Below are 24,007 nucleotides of genomic sequence, written 5' to 3'. Positions count from 1 at the left end.
CAATCGCAATTAAACAGTATGATAATATCATTCTTTGCCTTTCTTTCTCTTTCTCTCTCTCCCTCCCTCGCTCTTTCTCCCTACCTTCTCTCTCTCTTTCTCTCAATTTCTCTCTTTCTTTCTCCCTCCATCCCTCTCACTCTCGCTCCTCTCCTCCCAGGATCTTCCTGGATGTCTCCCAGAATGACAATACAGCCCTGCGGCGTATGAACCTGCGGTCATTCCTCATGGCTCCCCTCCAGAGGGTCACCAAGTACCCCCTCCTGCTGAGCCGCATCAGCAAGGCCACCACAGAGTGCCACCCGGACCACGCCCGCCTCCGAGAGGCCAAGAGCCGCGTGGAGTCACACCTGGAGCACATCAACATGAAGACCAAGCAGGAAGGAACACTCACCTGGTCACTGCGTTCCTTTCGCCGCGACAGCCGCAAGAACCGCGAGGTCATCAACATTGAGATGCGGGAGATGTCCATGAAGACGGTGGGCTGGGCCAGGGAGAACACACGCTTCGTCATGGAGGGGCCCCTGCAGCTTTCCCAGCCCGCAGACGGACAGTGGGTAAAGAAGGGCAGTAAAGGCCTCAAGTTCCAGAATGTCCAGAGCCTGCTGATGGTGCGTACACAGCGTCCTGGGGAGGGGCTGTCTCCGACAGATGGCGGGGCTAAGGTGGAGCAGCAGGAGCACGGTGTCTGGGATGGTGTGCTGGTGCTCATCAAAGACAAGAGCAGCGGCAAGTTCACTGTGCTCAGGGAGCCCATCTGCCTGGCCAACTGTGTAGTGTCGGCCGACCCTGACTGTGAGGACACCTTTGAGGTGCTGGATATACGGAAGGAGGCCTTTGTTTTCAGGGCATCTGACAAATCCCGCACGCAGCAGTGGTTCCGGCAGATCAAGAGGTATACCCGTGACCTGGGACCGTGGAGGAAGAGGCGTAACGCGCTCCCTAATATTATGATAAACACAAACCAGGGCAGGTCCTGAGACCGAACGCTGAGGAACACCGTTTTACTCTTTGGCGGGATACCAGTGTAAATAGATGTACTACTCCTGCAAAAACAAATGATCATGCTTCTGGTGGACCAATTGTTTCTGAAGTTTTAGGATGGGGTTTGTCTGAGGCTTGTGAGGTTCCATGTTATGATGAGGATAACACTTTTTTCTTAGAAAACTACAAGTGCACCATATTGTAACGAAATGTATGAAGATATACACTGAACAAAAATATAAAAGCAACGTGCTACAATTTCAAAGATTTTTCAGTTCATATAAGGAAATCAGTCAATTGAAATAAATTCATTAGGCCCTATTCTATGGATTTCACATGACTGAGAATACAGACATGCATCTGTTGGTCAAAGATACCTTTAAAAAAAAGGTAGGGGCGTGGATCAGAAAACCAGTATCTGATGTGACCACCATTTGCCTCATGCAAAGCGACACATCTCCTTCGCATAGAGTTGATCAGGCTGTTGATTGTGGCCTGTGGAATGTTGTCCCACTCCTCTTCAATGGCTGTGCAAAGTTGCTGGATATTGGCAGGAACTGGAACACGCTGTCGTACACGTTGATCCATAACATCCCAAACATGCTCAATGGGTGACATGTCTGGTGAGTATGCAGGCCATGGAAGAACTGGTACATTTTTAGCTGAATTGTGTACAGATCCTTGCGACTTGGGGCCATGCATTATCATGCTGAAACATGAGCTGATGGCGGGGGATGAATGGCACGACAATGGGCCTCAGGATCTCGTAATAGTATGTCTGTGTATTCAAATTGCCATCGATAAAATGCAATTGTGTTCGTTGTCCGTAGCTTATGTCTGCCCATACCATAACCCCACCTCCACAATAGGGCACTCTGTTCACAACGTTGACATCAGCAAACCGCTCTCTCACACGTCTGCCATCTGCCTGGTACAGTTGAGGCCTGGATTAATCTATGAAGAGCATACTTCTCCAGCGTGCCAGTGGCCATCGAAGGTGAGCATTTGCCTACTGAAGTCAGTTACGACGCCGAACTGCAGTCAAGACCCTGGTGTGGACAAGCACGCAAATGAGCTTCCCTGAGACAGTTTTTGACCGTTTGTGCAGAATTTCTTAAGTTGTCCAAAGCCACAGTTTCATCAGCTGTCCTGGTGGCTGGTCTCTGGTGATTCCGAAGGTGAAGAAGCCGGATGTGGAGGTCCTGGGCTGGTGTTGTTACACGTGGTCTGTGGTTGTGATACTTCCAGTTTATGGTAGAGAAATTAACATTAAATTCTCCAGCAACAGCTCTGGTGGACATTCCTGCAGTCAGAATGCCAACTGTATGTTCCCTCAAAACTTGAGACATCTGTGGCATTTTGTTGTGTGACAAAACTGCACATTTTAGAGTGGCCTTTTACTGTCCCCAGCACAAGGTGCACTTGTGTAATTATCATGCTGTTTCATCTTGATATGCCAAACCTGTCAGGTGGATGGATTATCTTGGCAAAGGAGAAATGCTCACTAACATGGATGTAAACAAATTTGTGGCAGGAATTTGAGAGAAATAAGCATTTTGTGCATATGGAAATTATTTTGAATCTTTTACTTGAGCTCATGAAACATTGGACCAACACTTTACATGTTGCGTTTATATTTTTGTTCAGTGTAGTTTTTAGCTTCTGTCAAAAAACGATCAGCCACTTGGATGACCAAAAAAGACACTTGGTTGGTTGGGAACACTGCCGGCCTTGATTGTCAAAATGGTTTGCTCTTAAAGAAAGATAGATAATTGTTTTCAGTATACTGACTAACAAGGTGTCTGCGTTGAAAAGCATGGTTGAAGTTGAAGATTGAAAAAACATGAAAACGTTTACTCTGTAGTATTCATGAAAATGCACAAATGAGTGAAAAACAATGTTAAGTTATACAATGGGGACTTAGTAAAAAAAGACAGGAACTTTAGTTTTTTGTTTACCTGACCAAGGTAAGTCAAAAGCACTGGGTTCTTCCTTCTTTTTTTACCTTCTGTGTCAGGAGCACTGTCCACTGCCAGGAGAGAAGAGCAGCTATACGGCATCCAAATAAGAAAGTCACTCAGAAAGTCACTCAAAACTTCCTACTACCCCATGAGACTTCCTACAGTACTATGGATGCCAGGCAGACCGTGTCTTTCAGACACATTGGGTGGACGTTCTTATATCACTGGGCTGGGTTCAAGTCACAAAGCAGCAATAATTTGTGCAATTTTAGCTATTTAGTTGTTTCTTCACATCTGATCAGACTGTAATTGGTGTAAATCGAGAGCTTATTATACCACCTATGAGTGTCAGTGATATTATAGACACAAATGAGCCACAGAAGTTACCCTAGAATAATGTGCACTTGAACTTCAAACCTAGGCCTGGTTTTGCCCCAACCAGTATTTTCCAACTGCTTATTCATACTCGAAAAAGCCTTTACCTGTAACTGAATGTGGTAGTAGAGAATGGCCAAAGTGGAGGTGGAAAGGCCTCAAACACTGGTTGGTCAACCTGGACCATGAGTTTAGTAGCTAAAGCAAACAGTAGCTCCACTCAAATGTCCCCACAGTGTTCCGTTCCACGACAAGCAGATGGGGAAATTATGAGCTTTTGTGCCTTGTGTATTTATTTCACTCTAAATTAACAAAAAGTATTTTTTGTTGTTGTCAGTCACAGTAACATTGATAAAACGTTGAGTATCTGGAGATGGTCACGAGTCAGACAGCCCTCTGCCCCTAGGTAGCAAAAGTGACATATAGCCTGGTTATACCAGTCTGAACACTGCATTTACCAATCTGGATGCCAGACTAGACCTTACAGGCAATACTTATCACTCAATCTGGCTACTAGTGTTACTACATTATTACGTCATAGTTTACCTGAGCTCTTATCTCAAGTGTGACTTCCCTAATTCTAACGTGTTTTTGTGTCTGATGTTTCAGAATCTAAAGGCCCTTCTTTCTGTTTGATGCACTTTATAATTAAGACTACAAACTAGATCCAGAGAATGGTGCGACTGTCACTCTCCAACAACGCTATCTGCAGTTCATGAATTCAAAAAGCTTTATTCTGTCTGTTGTATGGTTTATTTACATAACTCTTTATGTTAGGGAAACGTATAAGACCACAGCTGACTACACACAGCAGGTTAAGGCAATACTTATCATCTGAATTTAACCTACGTATACTGTTCAGTCTGATTAGGTCTAGTCCAGGAGTAGCACATGTTAATGAGGTAGTGAATCTACTTTGGGGCCGAGAATGGTATACAGAGTAGACTACTGCCTGTCTCTTACTGTTCATCACCTTCCAATGGCGTTACCCTGTTACAATCATAGAATTAGAATTTCATTCTATTTCTAGAATCCCAATCTATTACTATGGTTAGAATTCTTTCAGCTTCCATCTTGTTCCACTAAATGATTATTACCGTGCAGAATATGAGAAGACTGATGCTGTGTAACAGTTTGAAAATGCCCTTTTCAATATCCTAGACCTGCTGAACTGTCAAATGTTTTCCTCTGTATTTTAAAGACCTAATGTAATATTTCCTTTATGTAAGATATTGTGAATTATATTAAAAAATGACATGTTAAATACATATGTCTTTGTACGTAACTCCTTTCCACTTATTGCTATCCATTGGCATCCACTGTGCCTTGAGGTAAGTGATATTCTGAAATAGTGAACAAGGTGTTCTCTTATGCAAATAAGGCTTGGTTCATTCAGAAAAGGTACAAGGAGATTGGACTTACATGTACTGTATGTAGCATGTTGTTTGGACAGAAGTCTCCCTTTTCAGTGAAAAGTGCTTCTTTGACACCAAATAGGACAAAAAAAACAATACATACTATTATGTAGAAATATTTATTTGGAACATTTTCAAATTCATAAAAAATACACAATATTCCTTTAAATCAGGTGGAATTGTTTGAAAGGAGTAACAAATAAAAAAAAATGCACATAGGAAGTGCCACAATACATTAACTACAATAACGTACATATGCAGTAGATGCATGGAGAGTGGCCATAACAACGTATCAAAATCTATATTTTAAGACAAAGCTTTTCCATGAATGAAGTACAGTATTTTCCTCTTTCTCCAGCTGACATTTCCATGTCTGCTGTGTACATAGCTGAGTGATGAGACGCCATTAGCAGACGTCAATAACCATTTTAACCTAAACCGGGATAGATCTCAATTGTATTTCCTTGATTACTCAATGCTTTCTTCTTGCCTTCTCACATGCAACGAGTACAACAGGCGTTAACTTTACCGTGAAATGCTTACTTACGAGCCCTTTCCCAACAATGCAATTGAGAAATGTAAGAAAATATGCGCATTGGAGCAGAAGCTCTGGGGTTACTCCCCTTGGATTCTTCAAGGAAATACTATAATTGAGATTCACCGTGGCTTTTTCTTATGGAGATTCTCCATTGGTAAATTAACTCCTCTCTCCTCCTTTTGAAAAAGATCAAAGGTAATCAAAGAGAAGAGGCAAGTACATGTGGAAACAAATGATTTGTATGAATTGAGACTCTCCTTGTCCATAACCGGGTCATCAGGCAAATTACGTTTACAGAGGAGGATTCCCAAAAGGTGTGAAGTAGTAAACATTTATTTTGCTAGTTGTTGCAGACATTTTATAGATAAAACTATAAGTAGCATATCGTTTTTAAACTTGGTATGTTTTTTCTCCTCCAACAAAACAGCTGATTCAAAGGGGTGTGGCAAATATCAAAACTCTTCCGCGAACGACTCAGGTAGGATAAACATGACTATCTTCAACGAAAGTTGGTTATCGAGTATCAGTATCACTACTTGCACATCATCATCTGCTCATTTATCACCCCAGTGTTAATCTGCTAAATTGTAATTACTTCGCTACTATGGCATATTTATTGCCTTAGCTCCTCAGCCATTTGCACACACTGTATATAGACTTTCTTGTTTTCTCTCTTGTGTTATTGACAGTACGCTTGTTTATTCCATGTGTAACTCTGGGTTGTTGTTTGTGTCGCACTGCTTTGCTTTATCCTGGCCAGGTCACAGTTGCAAATGAGAACTTGTTCAACCTGGTTAAATAAAGGTGAAATAAAAAATCGAGGAGGGGAGGACACTTCCGTTCGCTTACTAACAAATTGACACTCTCCTCGACCAATTATCGGTTTCCGAGTCATCGAGGAGAGGATGGTCTTTTTACCAAATGAGAATCTCCCTGTGATTCATCTTGTCCTCTCCTACTAGGATGAACCTCAATTGTTTACTCCTCGCCTCTTTCTCAAAACCCATTGGATGAGCCAGAGGTACCGTCCCTCTGACCTCGTACAATGGGTTTTGAGAAGGAGGCGAGGAGTAGGCAATTGAGATTCTCCCCTAGTCTCCTTGCTTCCCTCTGATGTTTTGTTGATTGGTTATTTGAACATTTTGAGATATAAACCCTGAATAGAACAATCAGAGACCAAACTAGCCATATGAAAATTCCTATGTTATATCACGTGGCTTTTGGCAGACAAATGGCACAAAATCATTATTTATTTGCTCGTGAACTAAAACAAAATAAGCGCTTCTTAAACATGGTAGTTAACACTCTCTTTTCTTCTGGGTGGTGGTTTACACCCAGTCATCACCCCCTTAAATGAAATGAACAACAATAATTCATACCAGTACAAAACATCAGTTCAAAATGTATGAACAGCAAAAACCACTGAAAGATAATAACAGGCATATTACAGTATGATGTTGTATATTACAGTGAACATTTCCAAACACCAGTAATCAAACTGGAACAACCCCTCCCCTTCAAACTGTGCCTCTATATCAAAGGCTTTCAAACCCCACTGACAAGACTGTCATTCATGCACAAGTCTGTCCTAGGCTACTGGGGCCACAGACCTCCTATTCCTGCCATTCAGCAGGTCAAGACTCCACAGTCCCAGTTATGGAGAGGTCAGGTGCCAGCCTTAGGGTAGAGCCCCAGCCCTACACCTCCACACCCAACAGCTCTACTAGTTTCCTCCTACTCCTTGGTCAGGCCACGGATAGACAGGTCGTAGACCACCTCTATCTTCTCCACGTCGTACTTGAGGCCGTCGTAGCGCTTCCTCAGGGGGTCATTCTTGAGGTTAAGCAGTCGAAAGCCAGAATCCAGCTCTTTGGAGATTCGGAGGGGGCGGCCATTGTCCCCTGCTGTGATGCTGTTCACCGCCAGGCAAGACTAGAGAGAACAGACACAGATGAGTTTATACATGTAAATAATCCATCCAAAACGTAATCATATATTATTGAAAATGGTATTGTCTCATGTTATAGAATTTATGAAGCCACATAATTCATTCTCACCAGTTCACTGGCCATCATCAGCACACCTGCCAGGTAATCTTCAACATCCAGGTGGAATCCCTTCTTTCCCACCAACTCGACTGCAAGAAATAGGGAAAATGTATGACCACCACAGCACACTACTTGACTGCCGATTGACTGTCTGAGAGAAACAGTCTGCGAATGCACCCATTCCCTTAAGAAAAGCTAAACTCAAGGCAATAGGTGCATTCGTATTAGCTTGCCTAGTGCTCATGGTGGGCAGAGATTTACCAATGGAATGGTCTAAAATGTTCAAACTCCATCCACCGGGGGAACCGGGCAAGTTTTAAAAAAGCACCAAAATTAACTGATACCTACTTCCTAGTATTTGTACCACTTCATCGCGTGTCATGAGGGACGCACTCTCCAGGTAGACCTCGAACGCTGCCAGGTAGGCCAGGCGCTGCAGAACAAACCTCCAGTGCTCGTGGAACCTAGAAGCAGAGTGGAGGATGGAAAATTACATGTTAGATTGTCCTTTCAATAACAAGGCGAGACGACACGCAGACAATATCATTCCATCTCTTCACATGGTAATACAGTGACTTGAAATTTCCCTTGAATTTCATTCTGTGGACCGGGAATTGTGAATAAGTAGTTATGAATAAGTAGCCAACTTCAGATTCACCCATGTGTAGGGCCTACCTGTAGTACTGCTCCACTGGGAACTTGTTTTTGAGTTCTCCAAGTTGCGTCCTGACTGTACAAAACAGTTCCTTGGCCTTTGCGCACTTACTGGGGCCTTGTGACAGACAGGGGGACAAGAAAGAGACGTTTACGTAGCTACCTGTAATGCTGTTCCAGGGGGGATTTTGGTTTGAGCTAAAGTACATACAGACTGTGCTTAATTAACAGTTCCAGAGCAATTACACACTTACTGGGAACTAGAGTGACAAAACAGAAACAGTTATGTCAAGGTGATGGAGACCTGCAAAGCAATGAGTCAGTCAGGAAGGTAAGCCACCATAAGTGATAGTCCAGAGTCGTATTCACTCGGCTAAAAACAGAAGAAACCGGAACACAACAAGTTAGGGACTACCTTAACTGATTCCAAAACGTTTTGCTACGGTTCACTAATGAATAACTAACTTACACCCCATGTGATTGGGCACTCACCCTCTTTGAAGCCAGATGGTTGATGGACACTTTGGAGCAGGGTCAGGATCTCCCTCGCCGTCTGTTCCAGAACCTGTACCACTTTTCTTATGTCCTGCAAGAGAACGTCCGCTGTTAGCTAGCAAGACATCTGTAGTTATGATTTTGAAGAAACGAAATGCATGCATGTGTCCTATCAGCGGCCCTGACGTTAGTTAGCAATACATACATTTGCACACAGTGTTGAACATACAGTGCATTTAATGGATGTTATTATATTCCTCACATATTCAATGCAAACCTTACTGACTGTATAACTGACTGCGAGTAAATTGCTAGTGGTTCGGTGCTAGCTCGATTGACAAAAACATTAGCAAGCAGCCTGTTGATTGATTAACTCTTATTTCTTGATCCGCACTCAGAAAAGCCTGAATGTAGCTGAACATTTCCGTCACAGACATATTACACAAGTATTTTGCAAAAATATATGCTAGTTTGGTTCTTTCTGCAAAATGAATCAAAATAGTTGGTAGTTAAACCACAGTTTCTAAACCCAGAGCCGCAACATCGCGATATTTCTGGGAACGCTTGCGAAACAGACCAAGTAAAGCAGACCAAGCCCGGGTTTGAGCAGTCAATGAGAGACGTAAAAAATTATTCCTTAGTTGTTAATTTTTCTAGAAATCTAAAGTTACAACATAGTTTCGAGCCAAATGTATTTATATAGCCCTTCTTACATCAGCTGATATCTCAAAGTGCTGTACAGAAACCCAGCCTAAAACCCCAAACAGCAAGCAATGCAGGTGTAGAAGCACGGTGGCTAGGAAAAACTCCAGGGAAAGGCTAAAACCTAGGAAGAAACCTGGAGAGGAACCAGGCTATGAGGGGTGGCCAGTCCTCTTCTGGCTGTGCCAGGTAGAGATTATAACAGAACATGGCCAAGATGTTCAAATGTTCATAAATGACCAGCATGGTCAAATAATAATAATCACAGTAGTTGTCGAGGGTGCAACAAGTCAGCACCTGAGGAGTAAATGTCAGTTGGCTTTTCATAGCCGATCATTAAGAGTATCTCTACCGCTTCTGCTGTATCTAGAGAGTTGAAAAAAGCAGGTCTGTGACAGGTAGCACGTCCGTCCGGTGAACAGGTCAGGGTTCCATAGAACAGTTGAAACTGGAGCAGCAGCATGGTTATTACCCCCACCTCGTGAAAGTGACACACTGGCACGTTTTAATCTTTGTCAAATACATATTAGCTGTGTTCGAATAGTCATACTTATTTTATTTTTTTATTAACAAATCAATTCAAAAAGTACATGGGGAACACAAGCATATACAAAGAAAATACAAAGGACATGTGGGCTAGGTCTGGGGTACAATATCACATTATACATTTTAAGGGACATACACACATTTATAATTCTAACAGCTTTTTTTGTATTTAATTGTATTAAAATATTGTTCAATTTATTTTTGCAAGGTAATAAAATGTGGTGTTTTGTTTGTAAATTTACATTTGTGAATATGAATTTGGCTTGGGTGCTTGACTGCCGTTGAACGCTCAGATCAAACCTACTCCTTGGCCAGAGCTGGCCAGAGCGTCCAGTGTGCGCTCTGAAAGCTCCAAATTGTACAAGTGGACAATCTGACAGCTCTCAGGATTTAGGAAGGCTCAGAGCACACTCTGGCATCCCAGATTGAATTTACGAACACACCCGAAATCATAAAATGTCTGGCTGGTCATGTGTTACGCTAACAAGCTAGCAAGACGTTGCATAGCAACAGCATCAACTTGCGGTAGACAGTCAAAGCTCTAGTACACTCAACTGGAACGATACTCTTAGTTTACAGTATACTAAAATCAACTAATAGTATTGTAAGGACCCTGGGTTTATAAGCGCGGAAATCGACTCTGCCGCACTAGCATGCTTTTGCAGCACAGTCGATAGCGAGCCGGACCTCGGGCTCGAAGGTCGAGGGTTTGAGACCTGCTCCCTGCTGTTTCATTACAGTATGTAGTATATACTCATTAAGTATGTAGTATACAGTATGTTAGTATAGGTATTCGAACACAGCTACTTAGTGCTTGAGTTGATGGCCAACACATGCGCAGTTTGGCGCGTTACCAAAGATGACCGATCTCTCCTTGTTAACCATTTGAATCGTTGTCGACGAAGCGGGAATGTGGGCTGCGGATCCTTTAGGATCGGTGGATACGTCCCATTACTATAGTTATTTGAATATTCGATGAGGGTTGTTGACGTCAACTGCCTGTATTCAATGGAGAGAGACGCTATGCTACTAGCCTTAGCCTCATGTCAGAACACACACGAGGGGCCCCAGTGTTAAGGATCAGCGTGGCAGAGGTGTTGTTGCCTACTCTTACCACCTGGGGTGGCCAGTCAGGAAGTCCAGGATCCAGTTGCAGAGGGAGGTGTTTAGTCCCAGAGTCCTTAGCTTAGTGATGAGCTTCGTGGGCACTATGATGTTGAACGCTGAGCTGTAGTCAATGAACAGCATTCTCACATAGGTGTTCCTTTTGTCCAGGTGAGAAAGGGCAGTGTGGAATGTGATTGAGATTGCGTCATCTGTGGATCTGTTGCGGTGGTATGCGAATTGGATTGGGTCTAAGGTGTGTGGGAGGATGCTGTTGATGTGAGCCATGACCAGCCTTTCAAATGACTTCATGGTTACCGACATAATCATTTAGGCATTCAGAGAACTGGCAGTGTGGTGCCAGGACAACAACCTCTCCCTCAATGAAGCAAGACAAAGGAGCTGCTCGTGGACTACAGGAAAAGGCAAGCCGAACAGTTCCCCATTGACATAAACGGGGTTGTAGTGGAGCGGGTCAAGAGTTTCAAGTTCTTTGGTGTCCACATCACCAACGAACTATCATGGTCCAAACATATAAAGACAGTCGTAAAGAGGGCACGACAAAACCTTTTCCCTCTCCGGAGACTGAATAGATTTGGCATGGGTCCCCAGATCCTCAAAAGGTTCTACAGCTGCACCATCGAGAGCATCCTGACCGGTTACATCACCGCCTGGTATGGCAACTGCTCGGCATCTGACCGTAAGGCGCTACAAGAGGGTAGTGCGAACGGCCCAGTACATCACTAGGGCCCAGCTCCCTGCCATCCAGGACCTATATAATAGGCGGTGTCAGAGGAAAGCCCATAAAATTATCAGAGACTCCAGTCACCCAAGTTACAGACTGTTTTCTCTGCTACCGCACGGCAAGTAGTACCAGAGCACCAAGTCTAGGACCAAAAGGCTCCTCAACAGCTTCTACTTTCAAGCCATAAGAATGCTGAACAATTCATAAAATTGCCACTGGCCCTGGTACTTGCTGTTTGTTTGTTACCTATGCATAGTCACTTCACCCCCATTACCTCAACTAGCCTGTACCCCTGCACACTGACTCAGTACCGGTGCCCCCTGTATATAGTCTCACTATTGTTATTCTTATTGTGTTACTTTTTATTTTAGTCTACTTGGTAAATATTTTCTTCTTCTTGAACTGCACTGTTGGTTAAGGGCTTGTAAAGTAAGCATTTCACGGAAAAGCCGACACTTGTTTTATTCAGTGCATGTGACAAATAAAGCTTGCTTTGATTTGAATATGTGTAACAGTATAGCTTCAGTCCCTTTCCTGACCCCTACCTGGGTTCCTCTGCACACATCAACAACTGCCTCCCACGATGCATCGTTACCCAACGCTCCACAAATGCCGCGGCCTTTGCAGAGCAAGGGGAACAAGTACTTAAAGGTCTCAGAGTGAGTGACGTCACCGATTGAAACGCTGTTAGCGCGCACACGCTAACTAGCTCGCCATTTCACATCGGCATAGCCATCTTGAATTCCGATATAAAATGTTTTTTTTTCTCAAAATACCGGGATGCCACGTGTTCTGCTTACATCAATACGCTCATAACTTAAGCATTACGAAACTTCTATTCGATCAAATAAACATCACGTAGCAAATAAACCATTCATTTTTAATGTATTATTTATTATTAAACAGTAACATGCAAAACACAAGAAACAGAACAGCCAGGGGGATTACACAAAGAAATAAGGAAGAGAACCAAAAAACTATAATACAAATCCACATTATATATAAACAAATACAGACATGTAGCAACAAAAAAAAGAATACATTTTGTTTTGTAAACGTTTTAAAGATTCTAAATAGTTTTCCAAATCAGATTTAAAAAATAAGAAAAGGCCTTTTTCTTCATAAATGTTTATTTGTGTATGAAAAATGTTCCCAATAAAATAAAGTTTTATGATGTACTGACGTTCAATTGTGTAACCAGAGTAGTAAAATAATATGTCAAATTTAGATATATCAGTGGTTGTATGCATTTTCTTGCCATGGTATAGTTTAACATGAGTCCAGAACACCTCACTATGTAAACAATGACATAATAAGTGTTCAATAGATGAATTTTCTAGTTCACAAAAACTGCATTCACTGGTAACATCAGGTATATACTTTGAAATCAAGCTATTACACGGATATAATCTATGGATAATCTTAAAGGAGATGTCCTATACTTTATTGGTCACCATACATTTGTGTGGAGTGAGCCTAGCACAGCGCAAGTTTACATCAAACGATGAAGCCCAAAAACATATTGCAGAGGGAATAGATTTCCTGTAGAAAATATCCCTTAATAAACGATTGTTGAATTTCTTATATAGTAAACCTATGCCATTCACCTGGATATCGCTTACAATAATGTTCCAAAATATGCATGATTCTGAAGTAAAGATTTTATCCCACTAGGTATAGCTTTTATAACGGTGTCATATTCCTTGCTTGAAACCTCAAAGTTGTATCTTTCCATAAATTCTCTCTGCGTAAATAGATTCCCACTAATACTAACTAATATGCTGACAAGGACAATGGTTTTCGAGAACCAGTTACGGTAAAATCTGGTTTCTTTGTAATATCGACCCATTATTCCATATAAAACATTTATGAGATGAAAAGTTGTTGCCATTCATTTTTGTGTTGAGCAAATTCGACACTCATTGACCTCCATACTCCTTGCTTGGTCTTGCATGGGTCCTTCGTAAATGTGTGCATTTAGATGATGACATCATCGATTGTTCACCCGTTACTATTATTGCCGCGTTCGGAGCTTCTCGGTACTAGGAAAATTGAACATTTCCGCGTTTCCTAGTTCCGACTAGCATATGAATGCGGGATTTTGCGCAACGTTTTTCACAAGTTACTAGTTACCACAGCCACAAAGTCAGAAACTTCGCCTATTTCTACAATTTATCTTCTTAAAATGTGATTTTAACCCTAACATTAACCGCACTGCTATTCCTTATGCCGAACCCTAACCTTAAATGTAGTAGCCAATTTTGACTGTGGCCGAGTGCCATCTAGTGGAAACCAGTTACAAATGATCAAGATAATGAAAATGTATCCATTGTACAATGTACATTACAGAATAATATGAAATATGAATATAATGAGAGGAAATGTTTGTTTGTTGTGTTCATTTATTTGTCTCTAAGTAGAACACTTAAATCTAAAAGTACAATACATGCAAAAACATATTTAATATAATATCTGTAATTTCTGTCCTTTTTTATACATTATCAATATGAAAAACATCCATGTCCACTAGATGACAACCATAGTCCAGATTTTCAGTGAAGACAAATCCACTAAGCTTTATCCCCATTTTTCAGTTAGACAATAGCTCTTCTGGTCTTTCGTTTAAGCATATCACTAATACAAAACATAACTGCACACTGATTCTTCGTATATGTCTTGTATGTCATATTGTGCAATTAACCATTATTCATATGCAAATATTTTGAAAACTGAATATATGCAGTGAAAAACATTTGTAGCAAAACACAGCAGACAACTCCTGTAACACGACATAGTGAATACCATGTCTCTACAAAGACCAAAGGAACCATATAAGTGCTTGCCATCACAGAGTGGGTGGTTTCAAGGCATTCCCAGCCTCTGACAGACTATTTGCTGTTTTCTGAGGGTTCTGTAAGTTCTGGGGTGTCGTGTTCTTGGCTGCAGCTGCCTTGTCGCTTTGTGCTCGGTTCAGTTTCTCTCTCTCTAGGGCTTTCTCCATCTCTGTGTAGTAGTCCAGGGCCTTACGCACCGGGTCTATGATGTGCTGCTACAGGGGCACAGAGAGGAAAAGGCATCTGGATATGTTTACACAAATATGGCAGCTAGGCAGTGCTTTAGTTGGGCCAGTGCCAACCAGTACAGAATACCGGCACAGCTGCACCTTGCATTTTCTACTGCTTGAGTAACGGCACCCCTTTTCACTCCAAAATATTCACTCTTAAATATTCACTCTAAAATATGAATGAGTCCCAGTACCTTTCGATTCCACTTCATGCAGAGCAGTTGGGGATGAAGTTGCATCACAGTGAAGCTACATTAGTGTAGTGGTTGTAGACCGGGAGCTCTTACCTCCAGGCAGGGGAAAAGGTTAGCCAGCTCAATAAAGAGGGGTAAGAGGACGAAGCCAATGAAGCCTGTCTGAGAGGACGGCTTGGTCACCTTGTCCCTGTCCATGAACGGGGTGACAGGAAGACCCTCCAGCTTCTCCTTGTCACTCTGAGGGAGGCCAGTTGAGAGCAGGACTGATATTAATGAATTAATATTACATTGTAGTAGGCTATCTCTATGATACAAAGTAGTATACCATTTAGAATGAAGCAGTGTTTTAGCCACACATTCCAAGTTGTATGCTGGAAGTTATATTGGAACATAACCAATATCTGTGTTGTGGTGCTTAGTTACCTGGTTGTAGAACTCCTGCAGGAGGCAGTCTAACCAGGGTTCAGCCACATCCATAGGCCGTGCTTCGTTGGAGATGTCACTCACTTTGATCATGATCATCATCAGCTGGAGGGAGACGGGGGATATACACTATTGTTCAGAAGTTTGGGGTCACTTAGAAATGTCATTGTTTTTTAAAGAAAAGCAAAAAAAATCCATTCAAATAACATCAAATTGAGCAGAAAGAGTGTAGACATTGTTAATGTTATATATGACGATTGTAGCTGGAAACGGCAGATTTTTAATGGAATATCTACATAGGCGTACAGAGGCCCATTATCAGCAACCATCACTCCTGTGTTCCAATGGCACGTTGTTTTAGCTAATTCAAGTTTATCATTTTAAAAGGCTAATTGATCATTAGAAAACACTTTTGCAATTGTTAGCACAGCTGAAAACTGTTGTGCTGATTAAAGAAGTGTCAACAGTGAACGGTAGTGTACATATCACTTTAATCTAGTCAGGAAGAGCCCCAGGCTGGTACCCTATCAGCACGAGTAGATACCAAGATCCTCCCATCTGATGTTGCTAGGCAACATGGCTGTAGACTCCTATGGTACCATGGCAACATCTGACTAAAAAGGAACAGGGAGTACCAGGATGACATTTACATGACACCTCATAAACACTGGGCTAAACATAGGACTATTTCTGAAACATACTGTTTATTCATATCCTTTCTTACCACGTCTCTGTGGTCCTTGTTGCTGAAGTCAAAGACAAGCAGGATGGACTTGAATTTGTTCAGGATCTCGTTATGTCTCGTCATATCAGTGGCCAGGATGCATCTAAGAATAAATTAAATGCCTTGAATTGATGCACTCGCCACACATTACGGTTAGATCAAAGTAAACATATATTTGTATTGGTGAAGAGGATGCAAAGAAATACATTCTTACTTGATTATGCCCTCTCTTATCCGTTTATACTGTTCAGTTGTCAGATTTCTGAAAATGTTGTTTTCATTCTGTAAGAAAGACAAACACTTTACTGTTGACATCTGAAAAGTTGGCCCACACACACCACAGCCCAACTTCAGTTACCCATGCCAATACCACCCATAACTTCTCCAGTCATCCATACTCATACCTTCTCCAGGATCTCAAAAGCCACAGCACAGTGGTGGTTCTCAAGTGGGGAAATGTCATTGTAGCGCAGGGCCAGTTCTGTACGAGCATTTATCTGAAAAATAGAGCTGATAGTGAGTTATCAATTCATACACACACACACACACACACACACACACACACACACACACACACACACACACACACACACACACACACACACACACACACACACACACACACACACACACACACACACACACACACACACACACACACACATATCTGTGGTGGTCAGATAGATAGGTCACCTGGTAAGCATTGTTGTATCCCGTGTGATCAAGGTCGTGACAGACTGCAGAGGTCAGCATGGTGAGCAGGTCAATGCTGTCAATCTTACTTTTCAGGTCCGTCAGCCAGATCAGCCCATACATCTATCAGAGAATAAAGAATTACAAGAGCAGCAGTCCAGAGAGAATACAACTCAATGATTGATAATTGCTATAACATTCATCTACAGTAATTATATGAATAGAAACATTGACATTTGTTTTTGTTTATTTCAAAATAACTTTTAATGGTGATGTGCTGTTGGACTGGTGTGTTATTGCATGTTATTTAAACTGTATATGCCAGGTTGTTCATTCTACATCATGGCAGGTTGTTATCCCCTGTGGGTAATAACGCAATGTCTTAACCGGCAAACCTCTGAATGATTATATTGAGTCTATTTCTAAAATCGGTTAAGGGCTCTGGATGTCCTAATCAATCAGGGTTTAGGGTGATTGGATAATTGGATCATTTTATATGATTGCACAGAGGAATGGGACTACATGATTTCCCCTGACCACCCTCTTTTACACACACACACACACACACACACACACACACACACACACACACGCACACACACACACACACACACACACACACACACTCTCACCATCTGGGTGACACAGAAGCAGTGTTTGAAGTTGTGGAAGGGGATGTTGTTGTAGCGTTTGTACACCTCATACAGGAACTGGTGCAGCACCTCAGGCTCTATGTTAAAGGTGGCAATGAAGTCCAGGTCTGTGTACATGACCTGCAGTAGAACCATGATCTCTGCATCCTCCCACTGCCTGCACACACATAGCAGGACAAGTCAAGTGTCAAATGGTCAAATCATTCATTTTTAGGTCATAAAAGCGCTTGTGTATATACTGACAATCACAAGTTTAGCTTTCTTGAGATTAATATAGGTGTGCCCCAGGGTTCCATTTTAGCTCCTGTGTTGTTCTCAATTTTTATTAATGATTTGGGGAAATGGGATGCAACCAGCAAAGTTACATCTGTATGCAGATGATACAGTTATATATTCATGTGCTCCTTCTCTAGTTCAGGCTGTTGAAGAGCTCCAGACTGCTTTTGAGTCACTCCCTTTATGGTCTCAAACTGGTCTTGAATGTACAAAAAACTAAATTCATGACCTTTACCAGAGCTAGAACTCTGCCAGAGAACATTAGCATTGTCACATCTGGTAGCTTATCCATTGAAAGTGTCATCCTACAAATATCTAGGTATTTGGTTGGATGACAAGTTGTCCTTTAAAGTTCATGTGGATAATCTTGTGACAAAGCTTAAATTTAAATTGGGTTTTTATTTTTGTAATAAGGCTTGCTTCCCACTTATGGCTAGAAAGAAGCTTGTTCAGGCCACTTTTCTCTCTAATTGATTACGGTGACTTGTTGTATATGCGTGCAACCTCCTCCGTCTTACAGAGACTCGACTCTTTATCATGCATCCTTGCCCTTTATTACAAATGCCAAGTCACTCACCCACCATTGCACATTGTACTAAATGGTAGGTTGGACCTCACTTTATATGTGCAGAAAGATACATTTGCATGTGTTCATCTACTGTACAAAGCCCTTTTGGGTAAACTCTTTACCTCTGTAGTCTGGTCTCCTACACTACTAGCAGTTACCATACCCGATCTGCTAGGTGGTTGCTACTTAGTCCTTAGGACATTCACAGTATTAGGCAAGACTGCCTTCTCTTCTTGTGCACTAAACACATGGAATAATGTAAAATCCATGCTTCATCTAGATATGTTAGTGCCACTGAATGAATTTAAAATATTGATTGGAGACTATGTTACAGAGGAGTGTAAATGCTTTTTTTTTAAGGTTGGATCATGTTGTTGTATTGTTGTATGTTTTAATTATGTAATATATTGATTTTTGCTGCCTTCTTGGCTAGGTCTCCCTTGAAAAAGAGACTCTGGGTCTCAAATGGGCTTTTCCATTGAAGGTTAAATATATATATTTTTAAACACGGTACTAACTGTAACCTACTATATGCTTCATATGTAGCAATAACCACTTTAAATGTGCCCTTTAGTGTCCTGGCCAAGGGTTGATAAATAAGGTAAAGCGATGGATTAATAGATTTCTGGATGCAGTAGCTCCGGGTGAGCTGCCCTTTTGACTAATCTCTGTACGGGTCTAACAAACACTTACTTGGAATATTTAATCATATATATTCAGAGAACAGTTTTGAAAGTGGTCCTAGTGTACATGTCACAAAAATATGGGTTATTGTATGGTAGCTAGGGTTTAAAAATTCCAGGAACTTTAAATAAATTCCCTGGTTTTCCCAAAATCCTGTTTGGAGGATCCCAGAACCAAGAGGAATTAAGCAGGAAATCCGAAACCCTCCAACCAGGATTTCTGGAAAAGTAGGGAATTTATTGACAGTTCCCTGAATTTCGTAACCCTAATGGTAGCTTTAGTTTTTTCCCCAAGTGGCCAGTATATATTCCCTCTTTTGAAGTGAGGTATTCACCTTATGTTAGTTCTAAAAGGCCCTGAAGTAATACATACTGTAACCAAACTGGACTGAAAGCTGTGATGTGTATGTCGTACGCATAATGCATCCTTCAAAAGTGCCCGTGTTAACGAAGCTTGTTATAAAGACCTCCTTTTGATTGGTAAACCCATAGCAGACAGCCATTCATATTGATATGAGCCTGTACGACAGATGAAAGGGTTGAATAACCCCATCCTCTTCAGGCCCTGCTCCCTGTCTCTCCCTGTCTCTCTTTTGAAGCTGCAGGTGCAGATGCTGTTTGTTTATCACACAACAGAGACATTGCTCGACCCTCTCACCTCCCACGCACAACCAGCACTCACAGGACCCTGTCTGTAGTCTCACTGTAACTCCTACTGTGTAAAAAAGTCCATTAGCACATTTTCTAAGGAAAGTAGAAAAAAGGAAAATAGATGGGGAACTCACCAGTTGTCAAAAGTTGGGGTCTTGAGGTACTGTCTCACTTCCTCTGAAACCTCCAGGGAACTATGGAGAACATAAAATTACTATTCTGTTATTTTCATCTCAAATTTTTATAATATGACATCCAAATTGTGATCTCAATTGCAAAACCACTATTCAAGCAATGGAGTCTTGATAAGAGTGGCACAGCCTATTCATCTGATGACACATGGTCTCTATCATCATTGAGCGTAAGTAAACCTGCCTCATCTGCAGGAACTTTTCCCGTACATGTTCACATTCCTCTCTGGTCTTGCGCAGTGTTCTCTTGTGGTAGAAAGGAGAGGGCTTCTGTGTTCCCTCAGATAGCTCTTTGAATAGGCCCAGCCAGCTGAGATGCTCAACACTCTGTGGAGACACAGATACACTAGGCTAGGCAGACACAGTGAACTTACATGATACTGGTATATGAATGAGCTTTTACACATAATTTATCAAATTCTATCTATACAGCATCAATAACACAACGTACCTCAAGTTTCTCCCGGAATGACTCCACCTGTCTCTTCATCTCGTACACGACTGCAGGAGTCTCACCAGCCTCGATCAGGATCTTCTTCTCCAAGCCCTGCAGTCTGGGGTACAAAACAGATGGCCCTCCTGACTCACACAGCCCTGAAGTCTATGGCAATGCTCCCTCGAAGCTGCGGGTGTGCATGGGCACACAGCTCCCGGGACTGCCAAAGAAGAAATATCAGCCCACGTAGAGAAGAAGCACGAGATTCAACTTCACTCAACTTTCTATAGTTTAATTAACACTATCAATGTTTTCCTTTACTGTGGGAATTGTGATTTAATCGATGCAATATTAGCCCCTTTCAAGGCAATATACAAAAACAAAACAAATTATGCAAGAGATTTTGTTGTAGGCAGAATGCATCCGAGTCCCGTACTCTACATAGACCGGTACGTCATAACCAATCAGAGTTGCAGTAGGCGTATATGCAAATTATACATTTCCATACAGTATATGGATCTGTGCCGTTCACTTTGAACTGGAATGTTTCTACAGCTTGAGCGGTCGTGAGTAGATGCGCTTGTTTTGAGATCAAAGTGAGAGCTTGATATAGCGACGTGGACATTTGTTCATATCCTTTGCTAGTTAGTGAGTTATTAGCCCAGTTATAGATAATTTGTAGTCAGCATTGGGGGAGTGATTGCCTCCTACAAGAGCACAAAACGTGTGCATTTCTAGACATATTTGAAAAGCGAGTCAGGTAAAGAGACTTTTTTTTGTCTCAAAAGGGGCAGTGTTGTATTTTAAGACAGGCTTTAATAAGCTAAGTAGCCAATAGGCAGAGTACCCCATCATTTGTCTGATTCTCTGTAATAATGTTATGGGAACAATGATGCACTTTATTTTGTAAAGTGGTTTCTTGCATCAAACAACAACATCATTTGCAGTCACCTCCTTGTCTGAAGGACAAGTGGATTAACTGGTTAATGTCAATCCCTGCATTTCTTTTGCTCAAAAGTCTTAATAGAATGTAGGCCTACATTGAACACCACACATTGGCTGAATGATATAACTATTTCCATGTTCAAATGTTATGGGGGGCATTTTCTCCATTGTTTTTGATGGTAAGCCACTCTGGTATGTTTTTCATGGTATGCCACTCTGGTAGGCCTACATTTTAATCAAATAGCCACAGTAGCCTACGTGACCACTGTTAAAACTAACTTAAAGCGGGTACAACCTCAGTGTTCACAGTAAACACACGCCGGAAGTTGCACAGAATTTTTCACAACGTTCAAGTTAAGCAGACCTAAGAATTGCTCAGTGTCTAAAACAATTAGAGGGAACATTGGTCTGGGGTACAGAACATGTGGTTTTCCTGACTCACACAGCCCTGCAGTCTGGGGTACAGAACATATGGTCTTCCTGACTCCCACAGCCCTGCAGTCTGGGGTACAGAACATGTGGTTTTCCTGACTCCCACAGCCCTGCAGTCTGGGGTACAGAACATATGGTCTTCCTGACTCCCACAGCCCTGCAGTCTGGGGTACAGAACATGTGGTTTTCCTGACTCCCACAGCCCTGCAGTCTGGGGTACAGAACATATGGTCTTCCTGACTCCCACAGCCCTGCAGTCTGGGGTACAGAACATATGGTCTTCCTGACTCCCACAGCCCTGCAGTCTGGGGTACAGAACATATGGTCTTCCTGACTCACACAGCCCTGCAGTCTGGGGTACAGAACATATGGTCTTCCTGACTCCCACAGCCCTGCAGTCTGGGGTACATAACATATGGCCCTCCTGACTCACACAGCTTGATCCCTTACATGGTCTGACAGTTTCAGAATGGGCCCCAACCTTGAGAATGGTCACTCCTGTATACACCATGTCAGCCTTACCTTTTCTCCATGGAGGAGAGGTCAAATCCTAGTGCCACAGCAAGCTCCACACCTTCAACATGAGGTACACAATTAAAATATGAACATCAATATACACAGGCCCTAATGAAACAAGCAAGAGTTACAACACAATAACAATGCAAGTATGCCCACTGTCAGCCAATGTCTCTGGCGCCATGGCAGAGAATACCTAATGGCTCACTGTTGCAGTCAGCAGCCACCACCTCTAGCTTATAACAGGAGTTAGGACTGTTGGGCTCCAGGCGCGGGGAGATGTTGATGATGTTGCCCTTAGGGTTGTACAGCTTCAGAATGTCATGGGGTCCTGCCTCAGCTGCAGAGCGGAACAGATCTTGAAAGTAACAAACACACATGTGTATGCAAACACAGACAACATTTTAAGTTGATCTCCTGTGAAAATAGCTCAGGCAACCAAGAGCTATTTTTTCCAATACTGGACACTTCAATCAACACTAGTTTCGAGTTTTGCAATCAAACACACACAAAAAAAACCTAGATCTCTCTCTGTACAGCAGGTGAACAAAATAATCGTTTTTTATGTGCTCAGCAGCTTGGCCAAGCTTTTGTCAATGCCATTCATACACACAAAGATTAGAAGAGAGGGACTGTTATTGCCCGGGGCAGCTCTGTGAAGGGGTAATCTAAAGCTATCAATTCACACCGTGTCTGTGCCTAAATAGACGTGCAAAACATCTACCAAAGGAATAAAAGGGAGAAGAAGAGGCGAAATGAGAAGGTAAAGGATTCGAGAGATCATTTCAAAACCACGATCAATTGCACTTTATGATTGCATTTTATATCAATGCTTTTTTGGGGGTTTATAGGCAGTCAAATCTACAGACAGTAGGCAGAATCTTTGAAAGAAAATTAATTCTCATTACATTAGCATCTATGAGATGGATCTCAAGCTATTTGATCACTGAATTAAATTACATTCCTTTATGCCTGTCCTTGGTACTGTTTGGAAAATTAATATTATTGACATGTTATGTATTTATTTATTTTAATGGACTTTCAATAACCCCTTCCCTCTATCTCATTAGAGTAACAACCCACAACATTGCTGAGACCTCAATAACCCTCACATCAATACGTCACATCTCGACTCTATTCTAAAGATGCCATATGTACACCATATGTTAGCTTTGACGCAAATGCAAGTGCAGAGTGTTGTTGTCAGCTGCACCTGTGTCTGTCTCTATCCTGCTGAAGCATCAAGCATGCACTATTTCTCTCTATCAATTCAGAGACTGTTTGCTTCTTTTGACGAAGACAATGATTGCAGGTCTTTGCATCTTCTGATGGATTGCACGTACATAACTATTTTAGGTCTCAGTGCTTTACTTGAGTTCTGATCCATTGTTTGATCTGGTAGAGAAGCAATAAAAGTGCTTTGTGATTTGAACCATAATCCATGTATGTACTTTGTTTATATATTTCAAATCAAAATCAAATCAATTAAAAAATCAACGTTTATTGGATGTGTACACAGTATAGCAGATGTTATTGTGGGTGTAGAGAAATGCTTGTGTTACTAGCTCCTAACAGTGCTGTGAAATGTCAAACAAGTATACAAATCATAAATAATTCAGAGGTTTTGAGAGGTTTCTCATATCAGCGTAATGAGTTCAAAAACAAAATCATGCTTCAGACAACAGTACAATTTGATGATGTTTCAAAGGCACCAAAATAAAAAGGTGATATTATTTAAATTGCCTACCTTTGACATCCTGGGCAGGGCAATCCACTGGAAACTCTGCCTGCTCTGGTCTTCCATTCACAGTAAAGTAGATTATTTTTGTTGCCATATCAGTTTTTAAAGCCACTGCCCTCACTGTTCTGAATTTGTGTGACCACATTAATTTAGTAGAGACCCACTCCAACGACCCCTCCTCCCTCTCCCTCTGACACACACACACACACACACACACACACACACACACCCTCCCCTTGCAACAATT

At 41.8% G+C, this 24,007-nt stretch overlaps 3 protein-coding genes across 4 annotated transcripts in view; 1 reads left to right on the top strand and 2 right to left on the bottom strand.

Annotated features, from left to right (window-relative positions):
• Positions 1–4,588, top strand: part of LOC118366906 (uncharacterized) — a 70,330-nt gene extending 65,742 nt beyond the window's left edge. For both annotated transcript variants that reach the window (XM_035749738.2, XM_052493605.1), the window contains exon 8: positions 161–4,588. In XM_035749738.2, the coding sequence (XP_035605631.2) occupies positions 161–980 (820 nt within the window). In that variant the 3' untranslated portion in view covers positions 981–4,588. The remainder of the gene's footprint in view (positions 1–160) is intronic.
• A 1,917-nt stretch (positions 4,589–6,505) lies between these two features.
• LOC118366651 (translin-like) lies at positions 6,506–12,381 on the bottom strand. Its single transcript, XM_035749247.2, has 7 exons — positions 12,368–12,381; positions 12,113–12,251; positions 8,468–8,561; positions 7,997–8,093; positions 7,670–7,785; positions 7,331–7,410; positions 6,506–7,205 (listed from the first exon to the last, which is right to left on the bottom strand). The coding sequence occupies exons 1-7, from the start codon at positions 12,379–12,381 to the stop codon at positions 7,008–7,010; spliced, it is 738 nt and encodes a 245-aa protein (XP_035605140.2). The 3' UTR covers positions 6,506–7,007.
• si:dkey-219c10.4 (high affinity cGMP-specific 3',5'-cyclic phosphodiesterase 9A) lies at positions 12,197–23,946 on the bottom strand. Its single transcript, XM_052493604.1, has 14 exons — positions 23,767–23,946; positions 22,216–22,377; positions 22,026–22,077; positions 20,142–20,244; positions 19,875–20,017; positions 19,634–19,693; positions 17,301–17,478; positions 16,669–16,791; positions 16,380–16,472; positions 16,190–16,257; positions 15,976–16,078; positions 15,252–15,356; positions 14,919–15,065; positions 12,197–14,616 (listed from the first exon to the last, which is right to left on the bottom strand). The coding sequence occupies exons 1-14, from the start codon at positions 23,903–23,905 to the stop codon at positions 14,413–14,415; spliced, it is 1,680 nt and encodes a 559-aa protein (XP_052349564.1). The 5' UTR covers positions 23,906–23,946; the 3' UTR covers positions 12,197–14,412.
• Between the last annotated feature and the right edge of the window lie 61 nt (positions 23,947–24,007).

The sequence above is a fragment of the Oncorhynchus keta genome, chromosome 34, assembly GCF_023373465.1.
Source record: "Oncorhynchus keta strain PuntledgeMale-10-30-2019 chromosome 34, Oket_V2, whole genome shotgun sequence".
Classification (NCBI taxonomy): Eukaryota; Metazoa; Chordata; class Actinopteri; order Salmoniformes; family Salmonidae; genus Oncorhynchus; species Oncorhynchus keta.
This window is presented reverse-complemented; position numbering and strand designations above follow the sequence as displayed.